Raw genomic sequence first — 18,973 nt, forward strand, 5'->3', positions numbered from 1 at the left:
GCACACACTTATTGCTCTTTATCAGATTTAGAAGTAAGAATTTTGTTTTTTGAAATACAAATTGAAAATTTTTAAATCATCGATGTGATCCAGAGCAAGACTGCATGGAATTGGAATAGGGATATCCTTGGTAATGTAAAAGAACTCCCCAGTAAAATAGGATAAGAAGATAGAGAAAACAAATTAAAATTGTTCACCTATGGGTTTGGTGTACTCCATTCAGTCTTTCTTTTCCAAAATTTAAAAGATATACACCTTTTAAAGTCAGGAAAAGATACATACCTTTTGCATTTAGGATGTGCTTAAATTATTCAAGAAAATATGAGTTTATGGGACTGTAAATTGATGCAGCCACTATGGAAAACAGTATAGAGGTTCATGAAAAAATTGAAAATAGAACTACCGTGTGATCCAGCAATTCCACTCCTGGAAATTTATCTGAAGGAAAAGAAAACAACAACTTTTTTGAAAAGATATCTGCACAACCCCCCCATATTCATTTATTTACCATAACCAAGACATGAAAACAACGTAAGTGTTCATTAATGGATAAAGAAAATGTGATACACACACACTCACACACACAGTCATACTCTCACTCTCCCTCGGATATTATTCAGCCATTTAAAAAGAAAGGAAATCCTGCCATTTGCAATAACACAGAGGGACAGACAAAGACAAATACTATATGATCTCACTTATATGTGGAAATTAAAAAAAAAAAAACACCCAGAGAACAGATTGGTGGTTGCCACAGGTGTGGGATGGAGGATGGATGAAATGGGTGTAAATGGCCAAACGGTACAAACCATTTACAAAATAAAGAAGTCCTGGGGATGTAATGTACAGCATGGTGACTATAGTTAATAATACTGTATTGTATATTTGAAAGTTGTTAAAAGAGTAGATCTTTTTTAATTGAGGTATAGTTGATGTACAATATTTTATAAGTTCCATGTATACAATAGAGTGATTTACAATTTTTAAAGATTATATTCCATTTACAGTTATTATAAAATATTGGCTATATACCCTTTGTTGTACAATATATCCTTGTAGCTTATTTATTATTTTTTTATTTTAATTTTATTTTTTTGCGGTACGCCAGCCTCTCACTGTCGTGGCCTCTCCCGTTGTGGAGCACAGGCTCCGGACGCGCAGGCTCAGTGGCCATGGCTCACGGGCCCAGCCGCTCCGCGGCATGTGGGATCTTCCCGGACCGGGGCACGAACCCGTGTCCCCTGCATCGGCAGGTGGACTCTGAACCACTGCGCCACCAGGGAAGCCTGCTTATTTATTTTATACATAGTATTTTGTATCTCTTAATCCCCTATCCTTCCCCTGCCCCTCCCCCTTCCCTCTTCCCACTGGTAACCACTAGTTTGTTCTCTATATCTGTGAGTCTGTCATATTTCCCTAGTTTGCTTTATTTTTGAAATCCTTCATATAAGTGGTATTATACAGTCTTTTTCTTCCTCTATCTCACTTATTTCACTTAGCATAATACCCTCCAACTCCATCCATGTTGTTGCAGAATGGCAAAAGTTCATTCTTTTTTTATGGCTGACTAGTATTCCATTGTGTGTGTGTGTGTGTGTGTGTGTGTGTGTAAAGAAGATGTGGTATATACATCTTGGCAATTGTCAGTAATGTTGCTATGAACATTGGGGTGCGTGCATCTTTTCGAATTAGTGTTTTTTTTCCTTTTTTAACAGTAATTTAAAGTTTATTCTGGCTATAATGCAGGTTATTCTGACTTTAAGGCAGCATACCTGGCATACTTCTGAGTCCGTTCCTGAGAAATTCTTTTGTACTTCTCTCTCTCTGTTTTATAGATCCATGCAGTCTATGGCACTGGGGGGGGTCATCTGGGTTTGGATCATATAGCAGTGAACAAATGGATGAAAGAACGTTAGAAACGATTAAAGGAGGAGACCACTGTGATCTTAGAATATTGAGACAAATGCTGCCATTAGTGTTAATGTCTGAATGATAAATTCTTGTTGCAAATGCAACCTTAGGTAGTTTGAAGGGGTAGTCTGTAGGAAAATGAATTGTCAAAAGGAATACACCACCTTGATACGGGTTTTCATTAGCTTCCATAATTGTGGCTTGCCAATGAAACATATTATCCCCAGCTGGACCTGCAGAGCAGCGTGCTGGAGGGTCACGGGCCAAATCACTAAGTTCCTTATTAATCCCTTTCAGCACCATAGTCTGTGCTTTTCCTCTGGCCCCTCACAGTCCTGGTGTGTGCTCAAAGATCCGGTCAAAACTCTTGATTATCCGGGCGGCTGGGAAGGACTGTCTTTTCATCCTATCCTGGCTCTGCCAGACACAGGCACCTTCTTACTAAACAGAGAGGTTGGACTGGGAGGGTGGGGTCAGAGGCATGTAGACGAAGCTGGGGGGAAGGGTAGATGAGCGGTGGAAACCCTCAGGCTCAGAGAACCATCGAGAACCTGAAGGAGACCATCCAACTTAGTGAGGGGGTGGGGTTGTTGTTTTTTGTTTGTTCGTTTGTTTCTTTTGGATACATACCCAGGAGTGGAATTGCTGGGTCATATGGTAGCTCTATTTTTAGTTTCTGGAGGAACCTCCATACTGTTTTCCACAGTGGCTACACCTATTTACATTCCCACCAACAGTGTACAGATCTCCACGTGCTTGCCAGCATTTGTTATTTCTGTTCTTTTTGATGATGGCCATTCTGATAGGTGTGAGGTAATACCTCATGGTAGTTTTAATTTGCATTTATCTGATGATTAATGATGTTGACCATCTTTTCATTTGCCTGTTGGCCATCTGTATGTCTTCTTTGGAAAAACGTCTGTTTACATCTTCTGCCCATTTTTTCGATTGGGTTATTTGGTTTTTCTTTTTTGACTGTTGAGTTATATGAGCTGTTTATATATTTTGGATGTTAACTCCTTATTGATCATATCATTTTCAAATATTTTCTCCCATTCCACAGGTTGTCTTTTCATTTTGTCAATGGTTTCCTTTGCTGTGCAAAAGCTTTTAACTTTAATTATATTCCATTTGTTTGCTTCTGCTTTTATTTCCTTTGCTTTAGGAGACAGATCCAAAAAAATATTGCTATGATTTATGTCAAAGAGTGTTCCACCCATGTTATCTTCTAGGAGCATTATGGTTTCCACTCGTATATTTAGGTCTTCAATTGGTTTTGAGTATATTTTTGTATGTGGTGTTAGAGAATGTTCTAATCTCATTCTTTGACGTGTAGCTGGACAGCTACACGTCAAAGAATGAGATTAGAACATAAACAGAATTTGGTGATACAACAAAAGGAAATATGCATTTACATTTGAGCCAGTAACTCCAATTTTTCAGAAATTAACCCCGAAGACACATCCACAACAATGTGAAAATACTGCAATGTCCGTGAATATATTAATTGATAAAAACATGGTATATTCACAGAGTGGAGTACTATACTATGTAGCTATAAAAAAGAATGAGCATGATCTTTGTAAACTAATATGGGGTGCTTCCAGGATAGTTATGGATATAGATATATAAAAGAATGTGTGAGTTTGGGGCTAATGTCAATGATACCAAGCCCAGTGCCTTCCCATCCTGGTATGAAGAGGCTTTGAGAGATGAGGAAGAGAGAGCCTGAGCCAGAGCTGCAGCCAGGGCTCATACTGCTACGCTGGCCAGTGGGTGTTCCAGGGCATGTCCCAAAGCTCCTCCGGTCCCTAGTGAAGGCTGAGCGGATACTTCACATTGTATTTAAAGAAAGCAGTCAGTCTTCCAACTAGTGGAGGGCCAAGGTGTGGCTCATGGGAACACAACATATATTTGTATTCCTAGACAATATGCACAAATCGGAGATTTTTCTTTTTTCTATTTTTAAATGTTGTTCCTTTCAATTAAAGATGTGTTTAGCTTCAGAGTCTAAGTTTATTAATGATATGACTCACACATTTAGTGCAGCTTATCAGGTTGAAAAATAAGAATTTTGGTATTATGTAACACAAACTGGAAATCCTTGAATCATTTCTTGTCATTCAGAACATTGGAATATGGATTTTTTGTGAAAAAGGAAATTATTCCACAGTAAAGTCTGTGTGATCATGAGATACAGAAAAAAAAAAATCTGAAGAGGTATTCACTTCTTGTTTGTTTTATTCCTTGTAGTCTTTCTTTGTAAAATTGAAGTATATATACCTGGATTTGCTTATTTAAGAATGTGGGAGAAGTGAAATCACAGTATTTTGCCTTCTTGCACATGTGCTCTTTTTTTTTATTTTTATTTTTTTAATTTATTAATTTTTAGCTGCGTTGGGTCTTGGTTGCTGCAAGGGCTTTCTTTAGTTGCGGCGAGTGGGTCTACTCTTCATTGCGGTGCGTGGGCTTCTCACTGCGGTGGCTTCTCTTGTTGCAGAGCACGGGCTCTAGGCACGTGGGCTTCAGTAGTTGTGGCACGTGGGCTTCAGCAGTTGTGGCTCGCGGGCTCTAGAGCGCAGGCTCAGTAGCTGTGGCACATGGGCTTAGTTGCTCCGCGGTATGTGGGATCTTCCCGGACCAGGGCTCGAACCCGTGTCCCCTGCATTGGCAGGCGGATTCTTAACCACTGTGCCACCAGGGAAGCCCTGATCTTTAATGGTTCAAATATCAATTTAGCGTCTGCTCTTCAGAAGGCTTTTGGATGGTACTGGGGATGCTAAGAAACATAGACCCAACCCCTGCCTGTAGAATTCTAGAGTCTAAGAGCAGCATTCATAGAAAGCAGCTGGTGAACGAAGATCTAAAGGCCCAATAAAAATAAGGGGTAAGAAGTGGGGGTTGAGGGGTTCCTCATGAGGAGTCTAGTATAAATGTCCTGATGCAAGGCACTTTGAGACTTTAGGACAATATAAAAGTCCTGCAGTGGGAGATAAATTTAAGTTAGGCCGTATGGTGAGCCAGCCAGTGAGGCTGTGGAAACACTGAACAGGGGCCAGACCCTCAGATGGTGGGTCTCAGAGTTGAGAGACTTAAGCCTGGAATGGAAAACTGCCCTTAACAGTTACTTTGAAATCATGAGTAAACCAGAGAGAAATCTCCACCCGGGGCAGGGATGGAACGTGCCCCGTGCTCCTGTCCCAGTGCAGGTGAACACAGTGCACAACCTAGGTGTTTTATGCACATCATCTCCAAGGAGTGTCTTTGAAATAAAGGTGACAGTAGTCTGAAACTGGAAACTCAGAAGCCAGTGGGCTGATACTCTTTGCTGGGGGACGAGGAGTCAGAGCCCATTCTATTAAAAGGGCATTCGCATTCAGTTTTTTTTTTTTTTTTTTTTTGGTTGTAATTCCGCAAAGTCTACGAGAGGTGTAGATTTTCGGTGACGGTAAAATTAATGACGATAGGGGTTGTTTAGTTTAGATGAAAGGGCAGCTTGGAAGGAAGAAAGAGTTAGTCTTGGAAGCAAATTCTAGAATATTTGAATTTCATTCAGTTGGAAGGAAAATATAATTTTCATATTTGATTTATTGGGGAAATTAAAGATTCTTTGTAAACAGCATTTTGGACTGATTTGGTGTTCCATGTCCTAGAATGCCACATATTCTCTGATATCTCCTGGATTTAAAAATTCCTTCAGGGTGGGTGGTATCGTCTGCAGCCAAAATAATCATAATCATGGTAAAAACAGACATTGTGTAAAGTCTCAATGTGGTCCAGGCGCTGTGCCAGGTGTTTTACATACATTACCTGCATGCCACTAGCCCTGCAAAATAGGGCTTAACAAAGCCACTTCACCTGAGGCTCACAGAGCTTGGTGATGGACCTGAGTTCACACAGCTAATAGGTCACATGGCCGGGACTGGACCTCTGGTCTGAATTTGTCCAGAGCTCGCGCCATTCCACTCCTCCCAGCCTGAGGCTGATCATGAGTCAGTTAATTCACTGTCTTCTACCACTTCAAAATGTATCTTGAGTGATGAAAAGAAGGACTCTGTGACCAAAACACTGGATTGGAATACATACCCACAGCAGTACAGATACGGAAATAAATAAGAAATATGAATAAAGGAGAGAAAGAGATAATGCTCGGTAACAATATGATCATCTGCATGTGCAAAATCAGATACCCTCAAATGATCAGGGGCTTACAAGATTATCTGGCTCTATCCTTCTATGTAGAAAGTAAATATTTTAGAACTACCCTAAGTCTGGCTGGTGAAGAGAAGGAATATATCAGCTTTTTTTCTCTGACAGCGTAACATCTGTCCTGAGTTCCTTAATTTGTGCTGTATTTTCCTAATCTTACATCACTTTCGGGACAGAGACCCATTTTCTCCCAAGATTTGCAATAGGGTAACCAGTCAAATGTTTGTAGGAATATGCATTTCCCAGGAAGCCTTTAATCAAGAGACAGAAGCTGATATAAGAACCCCCATGAATGAGGACCGAGGAGACGATCACCCCTGAATATAGGAGTTATCCAAAGACTAAGGAGAGTGACCTCAGTTCCGTAGAAGGAGGAGTGCCAGGCTTTGTTAGATGTAGTGAGCATGTTGAGTGAGGAATCACGGAAGGACCCAGCCAGAACAGTGAGGTCCTATAGAGTTGCATCCCTGCTGCCTGTTCTTGGAGGCCCCAATGGACTATGGTCATATGAGGATCACCCTGACTTTCAACTTGGAATTCTTAGGAGAGTAGGATCTTGATGTAAGACAAGCAGCTTCAGGAAAGCAGAGAGTGGAGTTACAGGATTGATCATTTGTCAAGGTGAGGATCTGAATGTGGACTAAGGGTAGCACGCACAGCATAAAAGGAGGCCCCGGAAAAATCTCTGATGCTGTCATCCCCGGGAAGCTCTGGCCATAGATGTCAGGTTGATTTCAGCCTGGAAAGTCTCAGTGAGGTGAGGGTCTCTGTCTAATGGGGTTGGCCTCAGTTTTGCAGAGAGAGAGATAGAGACCTGAGCCCTAACAAGAATTCATGTGACGATGCTGAGTGTTATGAGGGGACCCCCAAAAGCAGAGGGGGCCAAATAGACTTCTGTACAGTTCTTAGCCCTGGGAGACCCAGAAGAGCTACTGCTGAGTCATCCCCTCATTCCACCCGAGTGATCTCAGGGAGGGAAGGGCCTCATCTAGCAGGATCAGACTCCAGTTCTGCAGAGGGGGACGTCTTGGCCATAACCAGAGTCAAGGTGAGGACCCTCAGTGCTAATGAGGGGGTCTCTCCCCCAAGGAGGGAGGCTCACAGGGTGGCGCCCGTCTTGTCAGGCAGAGATGGTCGGAGCAGCGCCCTGACTTCCCTCCACTAGGGCCTCGGGGAGGTGAGGGCTTGGTTCGGAGGCTGGAGGACCCGGGACCATAGAGGGAGGGGTCCCGGGCTCTGATAGACGGCACCGGCAGGAGGCAGGGGCCGCTGAACCCCGAACAGTGGGCGTTCCCGCAGAGTCCCGCCCCTACCGTCAGCCCTCGGATACCCCACGCAGCGCCGGATGCGGCTCCCCCGGATTTCCGCTTCGGAAGCGAGGAGCCCGACCGGGAGCTGCGGCGTTTGTTTGTCCGAGTGTGGGTTTTCAGGACTCGTCCGGAGCCACGGTGAGAACCTGAATGTAGCCTGCAGGGACCTTCCCGCCCCCCTCTCCCCATAACAAAGGTGACCCCCCGCCTCCCGCCCCTGCCTGCCATCAGCAGCAAGAGACCCTGATCTGACCTATATGCCAGAGGAGTTGCCGTCTGGAGGGCCTCAGAGAGTGGAGGGCCTTTGTCTAGAGGGGGCGGCTTCTTAGGCAAACGGTGTAGTCTTGTCCCCAGCAGGTGAAAAGTGGGACCTTCAGAGCTGACGAGGGTCCCTCCTTCCGAAAGGCGTGACTGCACGGGGCCCCCTCCCGCCTTCACTCGTGCGATGCTCTAGAGTAATTCAGGCTGAGAGAACCCCTCATTTCTGCCTGGGGTGGGAAGTGGGGTTGGGGGCTAGGGAACGTTCGGGTAGAGAAAGGCCTTTATGGAAAGGGGGCAGGACTTCCCTGGCGGTCCAGTGGTTAAGACTCCTCGCTTCCACTGCAGGGGGCGCACCTTCGATCCCTGGTAGGGGAACTAAGATCCCACGTGCCACATGGTGCGGCCAAAAAGGAAGGGCGGGGGCGTGGACCAAGGGGGTGTTCTGTACGCTAAGTGAAATAAGTCAGACAGAGAAAAACAAATACTGTATGATTTCACTTACACGTGGAAGCTGAAAAAACAAATGAACAAACAACAGAACAGAAACAGTTTTAGATACAGGAAACAAACAGGTGGTTGGGGGGAGGAGAGAAATTAGGTGAGGACAGTTAAGAGATACAAACTACCAGTTACGAAGTAAATGCGTAATGGGTGTGAAATGTAAAACAACGGGTGGATGGATGGATGGATAGATAGATAAGGCAACCCCATTAAGCTTAGGGAGGAGACTTGGCCCTAAAAGAAGCAGAGGTAGGACCATCAGTGTTAGTAAGCAGACCTCTCGTGAAAACAGGGAACTGCACAAATCAGCAGCCCTGCTCTCAGACCTGGGAGTCCCCAGATAAGGTAGCCGGGATGTGGAGCCCCCGACTTCTCTTCTAGCTACTCAAGGAGGTGAGTGCTTCGGCCTGAGGCATGTAGATTCGGGTCAGTGGAGGGAGGAATCCCAAACCCTACCCGGACTGGACGCCAGAGTCCTGAATGAGGACTGAGGGAGCCACGAACTCCAGAACAGTGGGATCGGAGAGTCCCACCCTTGCTGTTACCAGGCGTAGCCGAGCCCCAGATCAGCTTTGGCAGAATGAGGCTCACTCTGACTGTAAGCTCAGGTCCCAGGAAGATGAGGACCTTTTCTGACGGTCATGGGCTCACGTCAGCAGAGGGCAAAGTCCCAGGCAGGGTGCAGAGTCAAGGTGAAGATCCTGAGTGAGGAAATGGAGACTGCTCCATACACAGTGGAGAGAGCTGCATCTCATGCCGCCCCTGCCGTTAGCCCCGGGAGGCCCAGGGCAGAGCTGGCAGGCTCAGGTGCCCCCTAACTTCTGCCTGTGGGGTCTGAGGGAGATGAGGGCCTTGCTTTAAGGGCTGGCTGCCCGGTTCAGCAGAAGAAGAGGAGTCCCAGGCCATGATCGATGTCAAGGCACAAATTCTATGTGAGGAATGAGACAACCGACTCCCCCAGAACAGAGGAGACCCCACAAAGTGCCACGTCTGCCTTCGCCCTGGGAAGCCAGGTTTAGAGCTCTCAGGCTGAATTGCCCTCTCAGTTCCTCCAAGGGTGGTCTCAGGGACGTCAGGGTTTGGGTCTAATGGGAGAAGCCTCATTCAACATAGGGAAGAAGCCTGGTTCCTAACGAGAGTCAAGGTGGTAACACCGAGTGAACATGCGGGAGCCCCACCCAGAAAGAAGTGAACTACATAGAATCTTATTCCTACTCTCAGACCTGGGAGGGAGACTCAGGCATGGTGACCTGATGAATATCACTCACGTTTTCCCAGACCATGGCAGGGAGGTGAGGAACCTCCTTGATGGGAGTATGGGCTCAGGTGAGCAGCTGGAGGATTTCCAGGTAATGCCAGGAACCAAGGAGAGGACCCTGAGAATTGAGGGGACCACCTACACCACAATAGTGAGGGCCACAGAATCTCTTCCTGCCTGTCAGCATTGCAAGTCCACACACAGTTGTAGCTAGAGAGACAAGAAAATTTTCTTTCTAGCGGGTCTCGGGGAGTTGGGGGCCTTAGTGTGAGGGGATAGACGTCAAGTCAAGACATAGAGGATGTCCAAGTCCTGCTGTGCGTCAGGGTGAGGACACTGAGGGATGATGTAGATGCACACCCACCCAAAGCAGTGGGGGCCCACAAACTCCCACCCCCCTCAGCCCTGTGAAACCCCAGGTAGAGGTACCCTGATGTGTCACCCCTCACTTCGGGCCCCAGGGACCCAGGCAGATGTGGGCCTTGATCTGAGGCCAGAAGACTCAGGTGGGCTGAGGGAGGAGCGTAGATGCCATCCGAGTGAGGGCGAAAGAGGCCAACGATGCCGCAACAGTGGGGTCCCGCGGAGTCCAGCCCCTGCTACCAACCCAGGGAGGGCATGGACGGGGGTGACTGGCAGTGGCTCACCCTTTCTTTCATCTTGGGGATCTCAGGAAGGTGAGAATCTTAATGTAATGCAAGCGAACTCAGATCAGCGGAGGGAGGATTTCCGGGATTTGCCAGGACTCACGGAGACGATGCTGAGGACTGTGGGGGGAAGTCCACCCCGTGCCAGCGGGGACCGCGCAGAGTCCCTCTCCATTGTCGTTCCTAGAGGCGCCCCCGGGCACAGATGTGAGGCACAAGTGCCCATCAGTTCCCCACTCGGAACTCACAGGGAAGTCAGCATCTTGGTGTGATGGGTCAGCAGAGGGAGGAACCGTAGACCCTCCCCTGAGTGAGAAATGGGGACCGTGAGGGAGGACCACACGTTATAGGGCCTCAGCCTGCCTGCTGCAGCTTTCAGCCTCTGGAGACTAGGGGCGCTGTGGCCAGGTAAGGCCATCCTCACTTCCACTGTTCGGTCTCAGGGAGCTGTGGGCCGTACTGTGAGGAAATGTCCTCAAGTCAAGAGAGAAAGGAGCCCCCAGATCCTCCCAGGAGACCCAGTGGGGACTGTGAATGACGACTGAAGGTAGCACACCCCCCTTCCACCGAATCAAAGGCATAATAAAGAGTCCTGCCCAGGCCTCTGCTCAGCCCTTGAAGGCCCGGAGCATGGTTGTCAGGCGGAGGCTCCTCATTTCTTTGTATCATTTCTAAGGGAGACGAGATCCTTCGTCTGAAGGTGCCGCACCAGGGGCAGCAGGAGGGGTCCCAGACCCTTGGTGTCGACAAGATGAGGACGCTGAATGGTTGAGGAGCAACGAGTTCAGGACAGAGCAGGCCCCACAGAAGTGTCAGCGCTGTGCACCCCGACAGTGTCCATGACTCAGTTCCTTCTCGTGGGCCCCAGGGAGCTCTGAGGTGTCACCTTTAGAGCAGCACAGGAAAGAGGTCCCGGCCCTACCAAGAGTCGATGTGACAATCCTGTTTGTGAACGAAAGGGCCCCTTGGAACCCAGAGAGGGCCTACCCTACCAGGATCTGTGGTCACCGCCGTCAGCCACAGGCAGGGCTGGCAGGCTGTAGCCTGAGGCTCACTCACTCTCGCTTCTTACCCTGGGTTCTCGGGACAGGCTGACCAAGAACAAGAGCCTAGTGGTTCCTAGAGCAGTGCCCTCAAGGAAACGTGCAGAGCGGCCTTCTTCAAGTCAGGGTGAGACCTCCCTGCTGAAGGTGCTCACACCCTCTCACCTTCCCTCCTCCAGGTTCCAGCATCACCTGCTCTCCTGCCCACTCCCCCGCTTGCTGTCCCTGCCCATAGTCATGCCTCGGGGGCAGAAGAGTAAGCTCCGTGTCCGCAAGAAGCGCCACCAGGCCCGGAGGGAGACCCAGAATCTCGGGGGTGCTCAGGCCACTGCAGCACAGAGAGAAGAGTCGCCCTCGTGCCCCTCTTCTCCTTCTCGGGGTACTCCCCCAAGCTCCCCTGCTGCTGGCACTCGCCAGGAGCCTCAGGGAGCCCCAGCCACTAGCTCTCGTGCTGCAGGGGTTTCAGGCCCAGGATCTGATGTGCGTGCCAAGGTCCGGGTTGAGGCAAGGAGAAATTCCTCCCAGCCTTCAGCCTCCGGTGAGAGCTTTCAGAGAGATCCTCTGATCAAGAAGGTGGGAATGTTGATAGAATTCCTGCTGGAGAAGTATACAGTGGAAGAGCCCATTATAAAGGCAGACTTGCTGAAGCTTGTGAACAAAAGGTACAAGAGGAAGTTCCCTGAGATCCTCAGGAGAGCTGCCGAGTGCGTTCAGCTGGTCTTTGGTCTTGAGTTGAAGGAAGTCAAGCCGGGTGGTGATTCCTATACCCTTGTCAGCAAGCTACATGTCAGCGATGATGGGCGTCAGAGCAGTGGCGGGCGGTTTCGGAAGAATGGGCTTCTGATGCTTGTCCTCGGTGTGATCTTCTTGCATGGCGACCGCGCCTCTGAGGAGGAGATCTGGGAATTCCTGAATGGTTTGGGTGTTTATGTTGGAAGGTGTCACATAATCTTTGGGGAGCCCAGGAAGCTTATCACAGAAGATCTGGTGCAGGAAAAGTACCTGGTGTATCGTCAGGTGTGCGACAGCGATCTCCCGTGCTATGAGCTCCTGTGGGGCCGGAGAGCCCACGCTGAAACCAGCAAGATGAAAGTCCTGGAGTTTATGGCCAAGGTGACTGGTACCGTCCCCAGTGCCTTACCAGATCTCTATGAGGAGGCTCTGAAAGATGAGGAAGAGAGAGCCCGAGCCCGAGCCCGAGCCCGAGCCAGAGCTGCAGCCAGGGCTGGTACTCGAGTCAAGGCCAGTGCGCCTTCCAAGGTCATGTCTAGCAGTTCCTCCCACCCTTAGTGAGGTCTGAGGCAGCTTCTTCACTTTGTGTTTGACCAACGCTGCCAACCTTTTCAGTAGTGAGAGGCTAAGCTGGGGCTGGAAAGCTCATAATGTATATCTTCTTTGTGTTCCTGTTTTACACTAGTATCTTTCAAATGTTGTTTCTTTCACTAGAATGTTTCTTTAGATTCAGAATCCAAGTTTATAAATGACATGGATCACATATTTGTTGTTGTTTATCAGGTTTAAGCGTAAGAGTTTAGGTACCGTGTAGTACGATGTGAAAACTCCTTGCATGTTTCTGGGGTTCTGGACTGAGATAATATGGCATTGGAATAGGAATTTTCTTGGAAATGTGAAAGAATGCTGTGGTTTTAAAATGAAAAGCAAAGTAAAGTTTAGTCAAATTTTGGTTTGTCTTATTCACCTTTGTCTTTCTCTTTGTAAAATTCAAAGATATACACCTAGATGTCCTTAGCTTATTCAAGAATGCCGACAAAATTAGATAGTAGTAAGTTACATTCCTCACTCAGTGCCTCATTGATTCCCATCTGTAATTGAGCATCTGCTCTTTGGAAGGTTCTGTGCTGGTAGTGATGATGCTAAGATAAAAAAGACCCTGCACCTGCATGTAGATGTTGAGAGTATAAGAGCAGCTATTATATAAGGAAGGTGGTGTGATGGAAAAACCCAGTGAGGATGGTGGGGAGAGAGTCCAGATGAGAGCAGTGAAGTATAAATTCTCTTAGCTGAACACTTTGAGGTTTGGTTATTTTGCAAATCCCTCCTTGGGAGGTAATTTTAAGTTGGCTGCATGGTGGGCTAGATGAGGCTGTGATAATGGTGAGCAGGGGTCCAGTGCTTTTGCCCCGGTGCAGGTGAACACGGTGCACAAACAAACCAGGTGTTTTATGCATATTGTCTCCTTTGTGGTGGGATGCTGAGAAGCCCCTGTGCTGGCACTCTGTGCCCTGGGCTGGAGGAGCCCCAGCCCGCTCCATTAATTAGTTATCGGGTTTTTCTAATTGGAGTATAATTGCTTTACAATGTTGTGTTAGTTTCTGCTGTGCAACGAAGTGAATCATCTACATGTATACATATATCCTCTCCCTGCTGGACTTCCCCCCACCCATCTAGGTGGTTACAGAGCACCAAGCTGAGCTCCCTGTGCTGTACAGCAGGTTCCCACTAGCTGTCTATTTGACACATGGTAGTGTACATAGGTCAATCCTAATCTCCCAATTCATGCCACCCCCCCTTCCCCCGTGTCCACATGTCCGTTCTCTATGTCTGCGTCTCTGTTCCTGCCCTGCAAAGATGTTCAACTGTACCAGTTATCTAGATTCCACATATATGCGTTAATATATGAGATTTGTTTGTCTTGAGTGTAATCTGGCAGAACTCCTAAATGGGCCCAGATTTTGGTGGTGATGAAACACATGAAAATCGGGGGGGTTTTGGGGAAGCAGGGGAATTATTGGTCCTTGACACAAATTCTATAAGGTTTGATTTGCATCCTGGTGAAACCCCTGCCTCCACAAATGAAACAACATTCTCTGATAGGGAAAATGTACTCAGGGTTACTTGCTAAGGAGCACTTTGGTTAATTCAGCTTTCTTTGTCCTAGAGGCCTGCATAGTCTCTGACATCTCCTGGATAAAATGAAAAATTCCTAGAGATGAGGGTATCTCTAGGACAGAGAAGACCAGTCTCTTCTGGTATGAAAACAAGCATCATAATAACTGCCATGCATGAAAGACCCAGACATCGCCAGCCACTGTGCCAGGTGCTTTACATATATCACATATGTTCCGACAGTTCTATAAGATGAGGCTTATCAAACCCACTTGGCAGACAAAGAACTTGCAGTATTCTCCGGACTGGTAAAGTGACAGAACCGGGAGTACGGCCCGGTCTGAATTCCTCCAGAGCCCATACTGTTCCACTCCTCCCAGCCTGAGGCAGCCCTTCTGTCTCTTAATCCATTTCTCCTTTCACTGCTCCGTGACGTCTCTCAGGCAATAAGAAAGAGGAACTTGTAGCCAAAATATTAAAAGCAGGCCTAAAGAAGGAAGGTGAACATGAGAATCAGACACCATTTGGGGATTGTCTGTGGGCTTCGTTTACCTAGGATCCTCCTGCCCCTCGCCCCAGGCTTCCCTGAGAGCTGATTGCCCCGGTCCCGGCACGGGGGTCCAGTCCCAGCACTTTGCGGCATCACAGCGCCCTGCCCCTGGGTCTTCCCCAGTGTGCCCTCGTGTCCAGACTGGAAGCTGACCTGCTGGCCAGCTCTTCTCTGCATCTTCCTCTGGAGGCTGCACTCAGCTCCCGGAGGAACGGACAGCCCATATGCCCTGCCCTCCCCTGACTCGGAGCATCCCGACTCCCCGCAGATCCCGTTCGTCACCGTGGACCCCTGGGACAGCAGCTGCTCTTTCCATGTATCTGTTCACTTCAGACAGTGACGTTAACACACCTCCTCATCTCCACTGGGTGCCTCCACCACATTCTCAGTGTTTGCAAGCCTGCTGGTGACGAGACTCTGATTTGGTATGGACTCTACAGGGCCTTGGCTTATAACCCCAAGGCTAGGGAGGCCTTGTTTGAAACAACGTGATATTTGCAGTAGGATTTTAATGAAGTGTCTTCTTTGAATCTGGCCACTGAATCCATACACTGATGAGTGAACTTAATTAAGGGGTCCCAAACCAAAGCCTTCTTCCTAAGTGGTAAAGGAGGAGGGACCAAGGAAGTCACTGTGTAAACAAACATCTGCTGAGGCTGAATTCCTAAAAACCCATCTTGGAGTCCTTCTTGGAGGTGGAAAATGGTTCTTTGTCAGACATGCTAGCTTTGAATAACAAGGAAAAGTAATTTCACCATCCTCCCAGTAATCCTTGTCTGTATCGGTACCAGGGGAGATGCTGTTTGTTCAATATGCTTAATGGCACCTGTTCGGGTGTTCAGGTATGTTCAGGTGATGGGTGGCTATGATTTTGACCATGCAACCAAAAGTTAGGAGAAAATTCCCAGCCTACTGAGATTTCACAGGTCATTGCAATTGGCAATGCGGAAAGGTACTGGTGAAAGCCCTCTCTGCTGAGATGTACAGGGTACTTTTGGAAATTAGATGGAATCCTGTATTTGAAAACATGTCTTACATAGTATGCACAAGAAAAACTTGGTGAATTTCAAGGTAAATTTGGCCTTCTCAGAAACTCCTCCAACTAACTAAGAGGGTTGTTGTCATAAGCAATTGCAGTAGTTGCTCTTTATTGAGCACACACTATACACCAGTTTATGGGAGACTGCAAACCTCATCCACATCCTGTCTTGCTCTCCTTGGGTTCCTGGGGAGACTATATTCCCAGTCCACTTGTAATTAGGAAGGGTCACCTCCAGACCAAGGCACGAGGGAGTCAGTACGGCACCTCTGTGCTTTCTCTTCCATTCAGCAGCAAACAGAGAGAGCCCGTGTTGAGGTGTGGAGCCACGCGACGTACATAGCCGGGATCTCGGAGTCATCTGTGAGCGGTGAGCCTCTGCCAACCTTCATCAGATTTTATGTGCACAAGAAACAGACTTTTGTTGTGTTAAGTCATTCAGATATCAGGTCTTCTCTGTTGCATCAGTTAGCAGTTACTTAATCCGAGTGATACACAACTACTATTTCTACTCTTAGGCTCATTTAAATGTTTTAATGACAGAGCTAATCATAGCATATATATTCTTCTTATAAAAACTTCTTACACACATAAATCACAATCTCCCGCCTTACAACATTGCTCGAAAATTCAGCCCCCTTTTCAAAAGTAACCACAATTAACTGTCTGGTGTGTGTCATTCTAAAGCTGATTTGAGGCTTCTTTGTACATAGATGTGCTACAAAAATATGTTGAATTTTTAACACACAGGGGCCACAGTGTACATATTGTTCTGTGACTTGCTCTTGTAACCTAATGGAAGTGATTGCAAGATCTTTCTGTGACAGCACTTATAAGACCCACCTCACGTTTTAAAACTGTCATCACCATTAGAAAAGGTCCCAGCCAGCCCTCTGGTCCTAAGCTACAGCGTGAAGTAGAGCCCCTCAGCCAACCTGTAGATCTGTGAGAACAAACAGTTGTTGTGTTAGGATGCTACGTTTTGTGGCTCTTCATTGGGCAGTGGAAGTTTACTAATAAGTACATTAAGGGCTAGCAGTTCATATTTTAATTTTTTATGTTCTTTGTCTTCCACAGGGAGCACACACTATTCCTAAAAATATTTTTAAGGTTAAGAAAAATAAACTTCAAAAGGCATGGAAAATTCTAATTACAGACGTTAGGGAAGCCTTTAAAATGGGAAAAATAAGCAAATAATTTACAAAAGAAGAGTGAAGTGATGCATGATTATTTCTCCTACAGAATGAAAACAAAAAGATTACTTATAGACTATTCTCTCTCCAGATGGTGGATTGATAAAGAGAATTTTTTTTAAAACATCTTTATTGGGGTATAATTGCTTTACAATGGTGTGCTAGTTTCTGCTCTATAACAAAGTGAATTAGTTACACATATACATATGTTCCCATATCTCTTCCCTCTTGCGTCTTGCTCCCTCCCACCCTCCCTATCCCACCCCTCCAGGGGGTCACAAAGCACCGAGCTGATATCCCTGTGCTATGGGGCTGCTTCCCACTAGCTATCTACCTTACGTTTGTTAGTGTATATATGTCCATGTCTCTCTCTCGCTTTGTCACAGCTCACCCTTCCCCCTCCCCATATCCTCAAGTCCGTTCTCTAGTAGGTCTGTGTCTTTATTCCTGTCTTACCGCTAGGTTCTTCATGACATTTTTTTTTTCTTAAATTCCATATATATGTGTTAGCATACGGTATTTGTCTTTCTCTTTCTGACTTACTTCACTCCGTATGACAGACTCTAGGTCTATCCACCTCATTACAAATAGCTCAATTTCGTTTCTTTTTATGGCTGAGTAATATTCCATTGTATATATGTGCCATATCTTCTTTATCCATTCATCCGATGATGGACACTTAGGTTGTTTCCATCTCCGGGCTATTGTAAATAGAGCTACAATGAACATTTTGGTACATGACTCTTTTTGAATTATGGTTTGCTCAGGGTATATGCCCAGTAGTGGGATTGCTGGGTCATATGGTAGTTCTATTTGTAGTTTTTTAAGGAACCTCCATACTGTTCTCCATAGTGGCTGAACCAATTCACATTCCCACCGGCACTGCAAGAGGGTTCCCTTTTTTCCCCACCCTCTCCAGCATTTATTGTTTCTAGATTTTTTGATGATGGCCATTCTGACTGGTGTGAGATGATATCTCATTGTAGTTTTGATTTGCATTTCTCTAATGATTAATGATGTTGAGCATTCTTTCATGTGTTTGTTGGCAGTCTGTATATCTTCTTTGGAGAAATGTCTATTTAGGTCTTCTGCCCATTTTTGGATTGGGTTGTTTGTTTTTTTGTTATTGAGCTGCATGAGCCGCTTGTAAATTTTGGAAATTAATCCTTTGTCAGTTGCTTCATTTGCAAATATTTTCTCCCATTCTGAGGGTTGTCTTTTGGTCTTATTTATGGTTTCCTTTGCTATGCAAAAGCTTTGAAGTTTCATTAGGTCCCATTTGTTTATTTTTGTTTTTATTTCCATTTCTCTAGGAGGTGGGTCAAAAACGATCTTGCTGTGATTTATGTCATAGAGTGTCCTGCCTGTGTTTTCCTCTAAGAGTTTGATAGTTTCTGACCTTACATTTAGGTCTTTAATCCATTTTGAGCTTATTTTTGTGTATGATGTTAGGGAGTGATCTAATCTCATACTTTTACATGTACCTGTCCAGTTTTCCCAGCACCACTTATTGAAGAGGCTGTTCTTTCTCCACTGTACATTCCTGCCTCCTTTATCAAAGATAAGGTGACCATATGTGTGTGGGTTTATCTCTGGGCTTTCTATCCTGTTCCATTGATCTGTCTTTCTGTTTTTGTGCCAGTACCATACTGTCTTGATTACTGTAGCTTTGTAGTATAGTCTGAAGTCAGGAAGCCTGATTCCTCCAGCTCCATTTTTCTTTCTCAAGATTGCTTTGGCTATTCGAGGTCTTTTGTGTTTCCATACAAATTGTGAAATTTTTTGTTCTAGTTCTGTGAAAAATGCCAGTGGTAGTTTCATAGGGATTGCATTGAATCTGTAGATTGCTTTGGGTAGTAGAGTCATTTTCACAATGTTGATTCTTCCAATCCAAGAACATGGTATGTCTCTCCATCTATTTGTATCATCTTTAATTTTTCTCATCAGTATCTTATGATTTTCTGCATACAGGTCTTGTGTCTCCTTAGGTAGGTTTATTCCTAGATATTTTATTCTTTTTGTTGCAGTGGTTAATGGGAGTGTTTTCTTGATTTCACTTTCAGATTTTTCATCATTAGTGTATAGGAATGCCAGAGATTTCTGTGCATTAATTTTGTATCCTGCAACTTTACCAAATTCATTGATTAGCTCTAGCAGTTTTCTGGTAGCATCTTTAGGATTCTCTATTTATAGTATCATGTCAT

The 18,973-nt window shown here is 46.1% G+C and overlaps 2 protein-coding genes and 1 pseudogene across 3 annotated transcripts in view; 2 read left to right on the forward strand and 1 right to left on the reverse strand.

Moving 5' to 3' along the window:
* The window catches only part of LOC309839176 (melanoma-associated antigen B4-like), a gene marked incomplete at its 3' end in the record, with an annotated part of 33,169 nt that extends 20,739 nt beyond the window's left edge, over positions 1-12,430 (forward strand). Inside the window, exon 2 of the mRNA XM_082680808.1 lies at positions 11,320-12,430. Coding sequence (XP_082536934.1) covers positions 11,378-12,430 — 1,053 coding nt within the window. The 5' untranslated portion in view covers positions 11,320-11,377. The remainder of the gene's footprint in view (positions 1-11,319) is intronic.
* CFAP47 (cilia and flagella associated protein 47) overlaps positions 1-18,973 on the forward strand; it is a gene marked incomplete at both ends in the record, with an annotated part of 513,170 nt that overhangs the window by 59,500 nt on the left and 434,697 nt on the right.
* On the reverse strand, positions 1,748-2,214 carry LOC309839420 (ubiquitin-conjugating enzyme E2 D3-like; annotated as a pseudogene). Its single transcript has one exon. The product of its transcript is annotated as a ubiquitin-conjugating enzyme E2 D3-like (transcript).

This window comes from Grampus griseus, assembly GCF_964374135.1.
Source record: "Grampus griseus genome assembly, chromosome: X".
In the NCBI taxonomy this organism is placed as follows: domain Eukaryota; kingdom Metazoa; phylum Chordata; class Mammalia; order Artiodactyla; family Delphinidae; genus Grampus; species Grampus griseus.